Source organism: Rhizoctonia solani, chromosome 9, assembly GCF_016906535.1.
Source record: "Rhizoctonia solani chromosome 9, complete sequence".
Classification (NCBI taxonomy): domain Eukaryota; kingdom Fungi; phylum Basidiomycota; class Agaricomycetes; order Cantharellales; family Ceratobasidiaceae; genus Rhizoctonia; species Rhizoctonia solani.
Genome location: NC_057378.1, coordinates 2,048,987 through 2,061,528, shown reverse-complemented (window position 1 = coordinate 2,061,528; position 12,542 = coordinate 2,048,987). Strand labels below are relative to the sequence as shown.

At 46.1% G+C, this 12,542-nt stretch overlaps 5 protein-coding genes across 5 annotated transcripts; all 5 read right to left on the bottom strand.

Moving 5' to 3' along the window:
- Positions 1 to 390: 390 nt before the first annotated feature.
- On the bottom strand, positions 391 to 2,114 carry RhiXN_08155 (AIG1 domain-containing protein; the record flags this gene model as incomplete). Its single annotated transcript, XM_043327971.1, has 3 exons — positions 391 to 1,059; positions 1,118 to 1,973; positions 2,026 to 2,114. The coding sequence occupies 3 exons, from the start codon at positions 2,112 to 2,114 to the stop codon at positions 391 to 393; spliced, it is 1,614 nt and encodes a 537-aa protein (XP_043183356.1).
- A 421-nt stretch (positions 2,115 to 2,535) lies between these two features.
- RhiXN_08154 (GMC oxidoreductase) lies at positions 2,536 to 3,540 on the bottom strand (the record flags this gene model as incomplete). The annotated part of the gene is made up of 2 exons (XM_043327970.1): positions 2,536 to 2,952; positions 3,139 to 3,540. The coding sequence occupies 2 exons, from the start codon at positions 3,538 to 3,540 to the stop codon at positions 2,536 to 2,538; spliced, it is 819 nt and encodes a 272-aa protein (XP_043183355.1).
- A 446-nt stretch (positions 3,541 to 3,986) lies between these two features.
- RhiXN_08153 (Retrovirus-related Pol polyprotein from transposon TNT 1-94) lies at positions 3,987 to 9,450 on the bottom strand (the record flags this gene model as incomplete). The annotated part of the gene is made up of 9 exons (XM_043327969.1): positions 3,987 to 4,303; positions 4,851 to 5,096; positions 5,154 to 5,318; positions 5,394 to 5,495; positions 5,547 to 5,810; positions 5,865 to 7,676; positions 7,785 to 8,171; positions 8,439 to 8,504; positions 8,574 to 9,450. 9 exons carry the CDS (start codon positions 9,448 to 9,450, stop codon positions 3,987 to 3,989), a joined length of 4,236 nt encoding a protein of 1,411 aa, XP_043183354.1.
- Positions 9,451 to 9,811: 361 nt separating this feature from the next.
- Positions 9,812 to 10,467, bottom strand: RhiXN_08152 (AIG1 domain-containing protein; the record flags this gene model as incomplete). Its single annotated transcript, XM_043327968.1, has 2 exons — positions 9,812 to 10,307; positions 10,367 to 10,467. 2 exons carry the CDS (start codon positions 10,465 to 10,467, stop codon positions 9,812 to 9,814), a joined length of 597 nt encoding a protein of 198 aa, XP_043183353.1.
- A 373-nt stretch (positions 10,468 to 10,840) lies between these two features.
- Positions 10,841 to 12,108, bottom strand: RhiXN_08151 (peptidyl-Lys metalloendopeptidase; the record flags this gene model as incomplete). The annotated part of the gene is made up of 5 exons (XM_043327967.1): positions 10,841 to 11,021; positions 11,076 to 11,440; positions 11,489 to 11,571; positions 11,665 to 11,786; positions 11,846 to 12,108. 5 exons carry the CDS (start codon positions 12,106 to 12,108, stop codon positions 10,841 to 10,843), a joined length of 1,014 nt encoding a protein of 337 aa, XP_043183352.1.
- Positions 12,109 to 12,542: the final 434 nt, after the last annotated feature.

Genomic DNA, 12,542 nt, shown 5'->3' with positions numbered 1-12,542 from the left:
GGTTGCTTTTTATTTAGGTTGGTCGGTGATTAATATTTTTTTATCGTGTGGATGAGGTGAGGTGAGGTGTGTCCTGGCTTCAGGTGAGAAATGACGCTCAAAGATGGTCGGGGCTGCTTGTTTTTGTGGGGTGATTATGAGGCCTCTCTTAAACATGAAGCCAGGAGTTGAGAGCTGGCAGTCCAGTGGCGAGTGGCAGGTGAGTGCAGGTGTGTGCGTAAACTATGTGTGCTACATGGATGTGAAATTTCTTCACTTGCATCTCCCAATTACAAAAATGATCCAATTGCTGAAACGGAGAGTATACCAGATGGCAATTTAACTAGATCTGCACGTTCGTTTTACAGAGTTGTAATCTGCAAAGCATTGTACTCCGTCCAATGTTCAACGTTATGTTGACGCCTCTACAACTCGTCCGGCTTCCTTGGCCCGGAGGAGTTCCAGGTGGGCTTCAAATGCTTCGATACCTTGTTTGATCGTTTCCATCTCGCTTGCGGAATCGGTGCGAGACATTAGTTGCACCTTCCTCATACTGAGGATATACAACGCGGACTGGATGTAGCCTGCATAGTTTGGGCTAAGGGAAAGACAGTTAAGCTCATCTACGAGCCTTAGGATCTCTTGCTTTGATTCTTCAGCACTCCGCGATATTGTTTCTATCTCGATTTGGATGCTGGTCTTGAGATCCTCGAGCTTCCCATTATTTGCAGTAGCCGCTCCAAGCTCCTCAGCTATCTGCTTGTAGCTTTCGTTTTCCACCTGTTGATGAATTTGGCGATAGTGGCGATGCGATTGAGCTTCATGCTTGCATTCGGACTGGCCGCACTTGACTTTCTCGTTGCTCCAAAAGGGCAACCATTTATTCGGTATTCTAAGTGTCTTGAAAACCCTGCACGATCCCCCTATATGTTCTGTATCGCCTACCTCTAGGGAGCAACTTGTATGACAGTTGGTGTGGCAGTCCGAGAAGATGCATATTGTATTATAGTCGGAAGTCTCTTTTAGCACCCAGGATGTTGGGGAAAGGGTCTGTTGCAGAGCTTTGTTCCGTTCCTTCTTCTATTTGAGTTGTGAGCATTCTAATCGGGGACACATAGTAAATCTTACAATAGCACACCTTTGCTATGGAGTCTAGATTCTGCGTTACTGCTGATAGCTGGTCCTTAAATTTGGATAGTTCAGCGCCGTACATGATGTTTCGGAATAAACAAGCTTCAATGTGCGAAGACTTTTGATACAGATCAATGATAGCTGAAGTGGGTATTGACTTGCGCTCGTCAAGCCACTCAAGCCAGTCGTCAAGGGTTGAAAGTGTTTCATGATAGGTACTTTCAATACTAGACCTCTGAGCTGATTCTCGGTTTCTCGCAAAACTTCCCGTTGCTTTTCGATGTGCATAGCTTTTGAAGAGGGAAAGCGGGTTGTTCAAGCACCAGTATTCAACCTCCCGGAGCTCCAATGGTAAGCTTTCCGTCTGGAAATTTAATCCAGCACCCGCGGCGGATACATTAGTGAATAATATCCCGATGTTGGGCAGGATGGAGCGAGGAAACCAAGTTGCGAGCGTGTTCATTGTGTAATCCATGGCCAGGGACAATCGTTCAATCGTCCCATTTGCGACTATCATGACGCTGTCGATTTCCGTGGCCAATTCTTGAATTACGCCATGAATTCGTTCCTTGTGCCTCTTATCTTCATCCATACCACGTGTATCAGCTAAGCCAGGTGTGTCAATTATCTTGATCTTATGACCGTCACTCGTGGTAAAAGTGTAGATCCTTGCCCATGTCGTCTGGCTTTTGGACTTGTCTAAACCAGATTGGTCTTCATCGACGTGTTTGTCTTTCAGTTCAAATGGTCCATTTCCTTCGAACAGATTCAGGAGCAATGACATGAAGGAAGTTTTACCACTTCCAGTTTCTCCAATGAGAAGAATTGTGAGGACTTTCTTGTTAAGGGTTCTGAGAACGCTCCTAATTATCTGTTTAGTTATCAACTAAAGCCATTTTGATATCCCAGCCTCACGTTTTAGAAGGAGCATTCAGGTCTTCCCAATCCCCATGTTCATTGCTTGCTTTCAATCTACTCTGACTGTTCGAAGTAATCTGTGTCATAGCAAACGGTGAATGAGAATAAATCTACGCGTCGGGAAATGATGTTTAGTGTAAAGTAAGTAGGTCCGGGATAAAGATGTGAACCTTGGCTATCAAAGTAATCGTTGCCGCTTGTGCGTGGTAATCTATCACATCTAATATCACACAAGCGGTTCATGTGACAATTGACATAGCCACTGACTGTTTGGGGGCATCACTTCGTACCCACCACACTCGGAAGCGCTCAGAGGCGGGCCAGTGGCTCAAATTCTTTACTTGAGCAATAGCTTTTATATCCCTGTGCACTACCTCAAGGCTACTCTTGTAACATTTATGTCAACAGCTATATCAAATAATTTTATGATTGACGGCCCCTCAATACACGTTCAGCTCTTCACATTCATCAGAATCAACTCATTCAAAGTATCACCCGGTCACGCTGCTAAGACTCTTCGATCCCAATAACCGTCACAGCACCGGGAAAGGCGGATAGAACGATCGGCCGGGTGTCGGAGTATTCTCCCGCCTTCTTCCTGCGAACAAACAGTGACTCGATAACGTCCTTTTCCCTCTCCCACTCAACAACATCACCGGCCTCAAGGAGGACCTCACCATCCTCTATCTCTCCTTCATTGGGTGTTCTTAACTGTGCTCCGGCCGGTGATTCATCATGTAGCTTTGGGTTATCTTGCATTTTTGCGCGGTTCGAAAGCCGGGCATATATGGTGCCCCCAAAGTGGTTGACGACGCATACATGGTTAGGATCCCGCGGCTTGAACCGTTTCCGCTCGATCAACGTGCGAGAGAGTCGGATAGCAAAGGCAGCCAAGGTCAAGGTCCCGATTGCTTGGCTGGACAACTAGACTATATGAAGAGCAGGGGTACGTACAGGACGCGAAAGCAAAATCGGGTGACCATAGGGGGGGAAATTACGGAGTGTTAGGGACAACATATGAGGGGAAGATTGACAAGGTCTACAAACTATAATACATCAATCCCACCAATCATAACATGGTTTCACGGAATCTTGTTATCAGTACCGTACTCCAACAGTCCTAGTCTGTCGGCCAGCTTCCTCCCACTTTTCTTCCTCCGCACTGTCGTCCTTCCCCATAATCCCGTAAAGAGGCGATGGTTTCAGTATTTTTAAGTAATTTTTGAGTGTTCTGATGGAATCGTAAGTTTTTTGAGCGGACTCGGTTTCCGACATCGAGCCCGAGTTAGCGCGCCTCTCCAATAATTCAATTGTCGAGTTGATGTATGCGGAAAAATTGGGGCTTAATGAGATGCCTTGAATTTCTGCGACTAATTTGTCGATTTGTTCCAAATTCTCTGCTACCTGCTTTTCGATGATGCCTAGATTCTTGGAGACATGGTTTTCAGCCACTGTGAGTTTTTCCACTTCGGTTTCAGCTGCATGTATCTTCTGCTGTAGTTCGGGATCCATTTCCACGCGTACTTGGGTGTGTTTATACCGATGCAGCATATGATCATCGGCACTGTGACCGCACGACTTGCATGTTCCTGTATAAATTCCTAATAGTCTTCCTCCGAGAAAGTAATATAATGGGCCTGTATATCTCATGGGCTTGTAGAACTGTCCGCAAACCCTGCGGCCTGGCCATGGGTTACGAACCCAACCACCATCGGGGTCATCCGAACAGCCGAGGTGACAGTTATTATGACAGTCCTCCCTCATGCAGATCGTGTTCGGTTGACCTGGCGTATCTTCTTTGGTCCAATTGTATCTCGGACCGGATAGGCATTGAACCTCTTCGATGATCTGTTTACTCTGCATTATGCGGGCCATTTTTTTTAATAACGCACGCGTTCTCCACTATTAAGACTAGGACGTACGTTCTGTGTGGATTTTAGCTTGTCTCGAATATTTTTTCATTCTTTCTCCTCTGTAGATAGCTTTTCAAGATGCCTGATCAAGTCGTCAAGACGCGATTGAACTTGAATGAATCTGTTGTAAAGCTCCTGTATGCCCTTGGTGGGCTGAGGGGGGCAACCATTGATCCACTCAAGCCATTCGTCAAGCGTTTCAGTAGTATCCTCATATGCTCCGTATATCTCTTCTACGGACTTTCGTATAATCCTAGGGGTGCGAGTTTCGTTTTGAATCATAGTGTTGTGTTTGATTAGCAAAGCAAGGGGATTTTCGAGGAACCAGTATGGAGACTTTTTGAGTTCAGGAGGGAGACTGTCTGGTATGAAGTTGTGTAGAAAGAAGTAAAATGTATATAGAAACAAATATATATTAAGATCTAACTAATTACAAAGTATGAACAAGAGTGAGGTTGAGAGAGAATAGGATGAGTCGTTAGGAGGCAGAACAAGCCCCCTTATATACCCGTGAACCAACCAGTCGAGTCACTTATAGGGGTGACGCGTACTTACTGCGCTTTACTGCGCATATAGCTTATTGGTTAGTTCGCACTGACTCGATTACATGGAAGATACTAGATTGTTCTAGTATGTACAAGTTATTTCTACACTCCCCCTTAATCGAGTCACACATTTACAGGTATACATATTGATTCAATTCATTCGTTTCGCATTTTCAGTTTGTACAGCTATTTTGTAATATAATTGAAATCGCTTCTTTCTATTCGATTTCATTCTCCTTAGTTTCCTCCAGCTGTTCGCCTAGTATCGATCGCATAAGGTATCTGAATTGAGGAGCGGCTAATGCTTTAGTAAAAGCATCGGCCAAGTTCTCATTAGTTTGTACGTACAGTGTAGTTACCTTACGTTTCTCGATTATGTCTCGCATGAAGTGGTGTCGAATATCGATGTGTTTCGATCGTCCGTGAAATTGCGATTCGGCAGACAGAGCGAGAGCGGCGAGATTATCTGAAAGAATTAAGGTCGGATCGTCAGTAGTGAAGTTGAGTTCTTCAAACAATTGACGCATCCATAAGGCTTGAGTACATGCGTGAGATAACGACATGTATTCGGCCTCCATCGTCGATAAAGCGACGGTGGCCTGCTTCTTAGCTGACCAAGAAATAGCAGCGCCGCCTAATAGGAAGACATGACCAGAGATTGACTTACGATCAAGTAAATTGCTTCCCCAGTCGGCATCAGAATAGCCGATTTCACCGAAGTCGTTTGTTGATCGCCGATACGTCAGTCCAAGGGCCGAAGTGCCTTTGAGGTATCGAACTACGCGATTGACAGCGGTCACGTGTGCGGGTCCGTAGCACGTAGTGAATTGTGCTAAGTGAGCGACAGCGTAAGCGATGTCCGGTCGGGTACATAGAGCAGCATATAGTAACTTGCCTATGTACGTACCATAATTGAATTTCGGTTTGGTACCTTTGTATCGCGTGAGTTGAGTCGTCGGACTGATTGGTGTGTCGGCCGGGTAAGCATTGCCGAGTCCTGCAATGATTGCTAGGTTCTCGATGTAAGTTTTCTGGTTGAGGTGGATGGTGCCGGACTTACGGTTTCGAACAATAGCGATGCCTAGGAAATGATGGATATTTCCTAAGTCTCGCATGTCGAATTCGTGTAAGAGTTTGGCTATGGCAGATTCAGTGTGATCGCGTGAAGTAATAACGATAGAATCGTCAACGTGCGTAGCAATAATGGATATGCGAAGCTCACCCTCAGTGTTGACCATGCGTTTGTACACGCACGCGTCAGTAAGGCATGGCGAGTATCCAAGGCTTTTGAGCTTGGTATCGTATAGTTTGTTCCACATGCGGCCTGCTTGTTTCAGACCGTAAATTGAACGTTTTAGTTTTAATACTCGATTCGTACCGTCTTCAAAATATGGGATCTGTCGCATGTATAATTCTTCGTTTACTTTTGCATGTAGGTACGCAGAATTAACATTGAGCTGTCGAATATCCCAATCATTTTGGTTAGCGATGGATAACAGTAATCGTATCGAGTCGAGACGTACCACAGGTGCGAACGTCTCATCAAAGTCGATACCAGGTCGTTGGCTGAAACCTTGGGCTACTAGTCGTCCCTTGTAGCGGGCTGGTGTGCCGTCGGCGTTACGCTTGAGTGTGAATACCCATGCGTTTCCGATTGCCTTGTGTCCGGGTGGTAGATCGGTGAGATCGTATGTATCCATTTTCTTGAATGTACTAACCTCCTTTGCCATGGCTTTTTGCCATTCCTCTGCGTCCGGTCCGGCAAGCGCTTCCGCAACGGTCGGGTGGTCGTTGGGCGCGGATAGCTTGGCGGCATAGGCCCATTCGTGTTCCACATCCCCGGGCGTCGCCAGGGTGGTATCCGATTCGGTTGAAGTCGATTCGGATAGGTTGAGGTAGCTGAATCGATCGTTGAGCGAGTCGGATAAGGACGTGTCCAGTTCGGTTGCTGGCGGGGTTGCCAGCAGGTAGGCAAGCTCGGACGGGATGGTAGGGGCGGAGAGTATGGAGGAGGTGTCGGTGGAGAAGGTATATGCGTCAAGATCAACGTCGGAGCTGTCGGAGTGCATGCTCGCGGTGTCGGGGAGGTCTAGTACAAGGTTAGTAGTCTCGTTCGTTGCTTGGTTATTAAGCTGACCTGTCGCAACGTTGTCGGGGAGTTTAATCCTGACTCCGCCACGTTCTCGTTGGAGGGAGACGTGAGTAGGGTTAGGATTCCTACTGCGGGTTCGGGCTCCGGTTGAGACGTTACCTTCGAGCGCATTGATCGTTTGTAGAGTAGAGTTAGAAATAGAATTATTACCAGTGCGCATAACAGGATTGTTGCGAACGGTGGTAGGTTTGGGAACAACAGGTTGATTTAGCGATTGCTGAATAGGTTGAGTTGGTTTGTTGGATGTCGATTCGTTGCTCAGCGGTTCGGTTTTTATACCCGTATGTTCTAATTTTTTGATTTTTATTTCTTCACTATCTACATGCGCTCCCCCTGTTCTAGTATTTTCTATCGGTTGTTGCGCAGCGCTGTTAGCTTGCGTCATCTCCCCCTCAGCGGGCGGAGCAACCGATTCTCCCGGTTCGGGTTCGCCGTTATCGACTTCTTCGATTCGTGCATGACTCGGAAAGGTGACGTTTCGCGAGTGCAATATGCGGTTTGATCCTGACTTGTAGTACCGCCAGCTCTTTCCTTGGACGTCTGATATGCCCACGAATATTGCGGTTGTTGTCTTAGGGTCGAGCTTAGACGAGTCTCCACCTTGATTTAGTACGTAGCACTTACTTCCCCAAGGACGGAGCGTATTAACGTTGGGTTTAATGCCCCAGAAGGCTTCGTAGGGCGTTTTCCAGAACGTTCCGTGCACTTGCGTAGGCACGCGATTCTTTAGGTAGCATGCGTATGCTATGGCCTCGCTCCAAAGAAACTTTGGGGCGTTTGACTCGAGTAGCATTGCTCGTGCTTTCTCGGTGAGTGTTCGATTCAACCTTTCAGCAATGCCGTTTTGTTGGGCTGAATACGGGGCCATAGTTTCCAAAATAGTCCCCCTTCGAGCGGCATGCTCGATCCAGTCTTTATTCACAAATTCCCTACCGTTATCGAAGCGAACTTTCTTGATTTTCTTATCTTTTTGTGTATTTAGTATTGCTTCGAATGATTTATATTCGTTCAATGTTTCATCTTTGTGTCTTAAGAAACCTAAACGAGTAAATCGTGTAGCTACATCCGTGAATGATACATAGTACTTGTATCAACCGATTGAAGGAGTTCGGGCCGGTCCCCATACATCGGTTACTACTAACTCACCTATATCGGAGACTTTCGTTGCCGATTCTTTGGGGAATGGTCGTGTGTGGGCCTTTGTTTGTGCGCATACATCACATTCGAAGTTAAGTCCAATGGCGTCGTCAGCTATTTCCATACCTTTTACAGCGTCGGTGTTTTTTAGGCGTTGGAGAGCTTGCGGGCCGATGTGCCCAAGAGCTTTATGCCAGTCGAACCAAGTTCGACCAGTTTGTTTAAGGAGTGCCAGTTCAGTGGACTTATTGTTCGCGTTTTGTTTGTTAATGTAGCGCGCATTTATTTTCCACAAATTCCCTTTCGCGCGTTCTTTGAGCTTCAAACCATAAGTAATACATTCATTGTTTGGCCCATATATTACTAAGCGGTCTCGATCCATCGAAACTCGGAAGCCTTTATCAGTTATCAAAGATAGACTGATAAGGTTCACAGGTGAGCTCGGCACGTGAGCTACATTAGTAAGTCTAATAGTAACGTACTTGTTTGTCTCGGGGTCACTGAGACATTCAAGTTCTATTGTCCCTTGGCCGATTATCGGTTCGCTTCCGGATACGCCGGATACGTGTCCTGATGACTTACTATATTCGGAAAATAAGTTCCGGTTGTTAGATATGTGAGTTGTCGTTCCGCTATCGGCTATCCATGAGTTCGTTAGCTTACTAATGGTTCCATATGATTCCTCAATGGTCGAGAATGCGTAGTCGGCTGATGTGGACTTTTCCACGGCTATATGCGTTCTAGCATTGTTAAATCGGGTTTTATTTGGTAAGTTTATTCGTCTGTTTTGTCCATTACCTTTATTTCCTGATTTGAATGCACCTCCGCCGGGGCTTTGGCACTCAGCTATCCAATGGCCGAGTTGTCCGCAGTTGTTGCATTTCGACTTAGTCTTATCTGGACCTTTACCATTGGTACGTATAGCTCTATTTACAGTTGATTTGTTTGTACTAAAGAATGCCTTTCCATCAGTACCTCTAGTATTTCTACGGTGGGCTTCTGCTAATATTCGTGACCTCAAATCGCTGATTTGATTTGCTTGTTTGTTCTTGTCGTCTAGATCGAATTGGAAGTTTACAGATTGCGTAAACGTATCCCAGCTATCAGGTAAGCTTGCGATGAGCGTCGTTATCCAATCAACCTCAGTGCATGAGTCCTTACTGATACTGTTTATTTGTTGGTACCATCCGCGCATTCGCTGGATGTGTTCCTCGATGTCTTCACCATCGGTCATCCGATGACTGAAGAATCGTCTCCGTAAGTCAATGAGTCCAACAGTACCTTTGACTTGGAATGTGGCTTCTAACGTAGACCAGGCGTCGGCGGCAGTTGTACAACCTTGTATGTGAGTAAGTACACTTCCGTCGACTCTTAGTCTTATGTTCGATAGCGCTTTGCGGTCGGCTTTAATCCAGGACGCATATAAGGGGTTGTCGCTGTCGACTTCCAAGTCAGGTAAGCGGTTACCTTCATCGTCTTTACGGCCGGTGATCGCAACTTCTACCTTAGAGTTCGGTTTAAGTTTCGATCCGTCTGCGTGTCCATATAAATCGAGGTCGGTGAGTACGTCCTCCATTTGGATACGCCAAACGTTATAGTTGTCGGCTCCTTGTAAGGGAGGGATCCGATGCAAACTGCCAGCGCCGCCGGCATTTGCTCCTGAGGGGTCAGTCATAGTGACTAAGGGTTAGGTTGAGTACTCGGTATGTATATATAGGTTTCTATGTACAAGTAGGCTATAAGCGTTCAGGCGGGGCTCATAACCTGTAGAAAGAAGTAAAATGTATATAGAAACAAATATATATTAAGATCTAACTAATTACAAAGTATGAACGAGAGTGAGGTTGAGAGAGAATAGGATGAGTCGTTAGGAGGCAGAACAAGCCCCCTTATATACCCGTGAACCAACCAGTCGAGTCACTTATAGGGGTGACGCGTACTTACTGCGCTTTACTGCGCATATAGCTTATTGGTTAGTTCGCACTGACTCGATTACATGGAAGATACTAGATTGTTCTAGTATGTACAAGTTATTTCTACAAGTTGAATGATAAAGGTCTTGTGTGCGTGAAAATGAACCCAATGTTGTGTAGAACAGAACGGGGAAATATAGTCACCAGAATTTGGAGTGCATAGGCTGTGACTGGTCCAAGTCGTTCTGTAGTAGCATTTGACATAATAACTACCGCATCAATTGTCCCTAATTTCGATATTTCATTAGTAATATCTTTCTGATTAATCTTATCTTGCTCCAGTCCGCGCGAATCACCAAGCCCAGGTGTATCAAGCATCCGAATAGTAAACCCACCACCCGGAGTCTTGAATTCGTACAACTTGGTTTTTTCTGTCTGGCTACAGCTCTTTTTGAGGTTTGAGTCCGTAGTTTTATCGTGGAGGTCTTCCAGTTCAAGTGCACTGCGTCCTTGGAATAGGTTCTGGAGTAGGGACATGAATGCAGTCTTGCCGCATCCAGTTTCTCCAACCATCACAATCGTAATGGAGTTTTTGTTGTGTGGAAGTTTGAGCGGACCACTGGCAAGAGTAAAGATAGTGAGTACCCAACTTAGACGGCTGTAATTCTCCTTGCGTACTTATAGCTAACTTGCTTAGTTTCACTCGACTTGTCCGGACTTTTGCGGGTGATAGCAACCGAAACCTTTATACTTTTGGCCGTAGGATCAGACAGTGACATGGTCAAGATACTTGTTTAGATCGCTACTCAATGGAAGGGTATGAAAGTAACAGTTTGTCTCTACAATTCGACCTATATGTATCTTTGGTTTGGCGTTGATTTTGTCCCCATATCTGGTATCGAGCCCCAAAATTGTGATGACTCTTCGCTTGATCATATCCATGAATCATTTTACTTCTGTGCTGATACTGTCATCTCGGTTCCAACAGTTGGAGATAACGGACGTATTGATTCCAAGTCTATCTCACAAAAAGGGGTGATAGCAATCTGGATACATACCGGTTATCGATAACGCCCACCATATCAATAAGTATATATATCGGAGGCGGGGAGTACTTCTACTACTCAGATAGAGGTAGTGCGCAACGGCTTCTTACGGGAGCGTAGCACTATTTTCCGCAAAGTACATATGGCTATCCGCATTCCCAACCGCAAGAGACGGTGAAGATCTTGCTAGTTCCAAACTTCCTACTTCTCCATAAACGTGGTCCACAGTTCCCGTAAAGTGACTTAGCTCGTGTATGATCGTTCCAGCCTTGGAATTACTCCCATATCTGAAAAATCACGCTTAAATTGATATGGAACCTTGAGAAACGGGGGACACTTACGGCGGTCTCGACCAAAACCAATTACAGAAATGAATAACCCCGGGCTGTTGTGGCCATACGTAGGCCACTGCACCATCTCGACACGAATCTGGCATACAATCATAAGCCGTTACCATCGCCCGACCGACCATATTTGCATAGTGGAACTTGACAGTTTCCGCTAGTTGGGGTCCATACGCCCCAAACCAAGCCCCGTATCGAGGCGTATACCCGTTGATGGTCTGAAGATAGGTTAGGGCATTGGAGATGTATTGGTCGGCGTACTTTGCCGCTTCGCTGATGATGTTTTGCTGGTCGATGGTACATCCGCTCTGCAGCATCTGCGTACTTTGCGCGAAAGAGTTGAATCTGTTCGGGGCGGTTTTCTATTCTTAAAGTTAGGTGAGTCGGAAAAAGTGACAATGGATACGCACACGTGACTGGACCAGTCCACCAGAAATCTTGAATCGAGTAGAGTTAGTTTCGGCTTTGACAATAACAATTTTCCCAGAGTTGTCTACATGGTAGAAGCTATCGTATGACTCAATCTTTGATGGGGATCAATACTTGTCTCTCATAGCAGTAGTAATTGAACTCGCCTGATATTCACCCGGCCCAGTTCCAGTAAAGTTATAGACGCCTGCCAGCGAGTGGATTCGCTCGTATGTCTGACCTGGATCGAGAAACGTAAAGTCGTCCGAATTATTCTTCTGAACAACGTAATCTGGCGAGCTGATGCAAATGCCTAACATTTAATCCAGGTGTGAAAAGAAAAGGCGACATGCACTTACTAGTGAACAATTAATCCAGTGAAATCTGGAGTGATATTTCCTCGACTAATGTGAAATACCCGGGTCGGAAGATGCGACAGCACGGTTTGCGGGTGGTTGAGTAACCTCAAAGAATGATCACCCGTATTGGTGACAATGGAAGTCACCAAAAGCTCATTGATGGACACCGCAGAGTTCGGCACAGAAAGAGACAATAAAAGATCCCGGGTGGTGGAGACTCTTCCGCACAGTGTGACCAAAATTAAAATGAGGATAAGAATCATGGTGAGAGCAAGAATGGTGGAGGCTCTATAGTCTGATATAAAAGGGTGCTTTTTGAGCGAAAAGGCGGTGCCAAGTCCAGGCCCAGATCGCGAAAAGGAGCCGCAGCAGTCATGGCCTCATGTCTGGTAGCGCAGCATTATTTCCGACGGTCCGGTCGCATTGTTAGGTGGAGCGCCCGCACATATCCTACACCGGACCACACATGGTAGCTGTGGTAACATCGCAGACCGTGCGTCTCTCACCAAGCAGAGCTGACTATATGGCTGAGCTGACGTTCTGACGGTGATTGAGTACAGAACAAAATCTTGCCATTCGAAAAATACATAGTTGGGGGTGCATGTAAAGCACTTGCATCCGCCTCGGTTGTGAATCGTGCATGCCTCCTCGGCTCTAACGCCACCTATGGGCCAGAACGTTCCAGAATCTGGGTCGC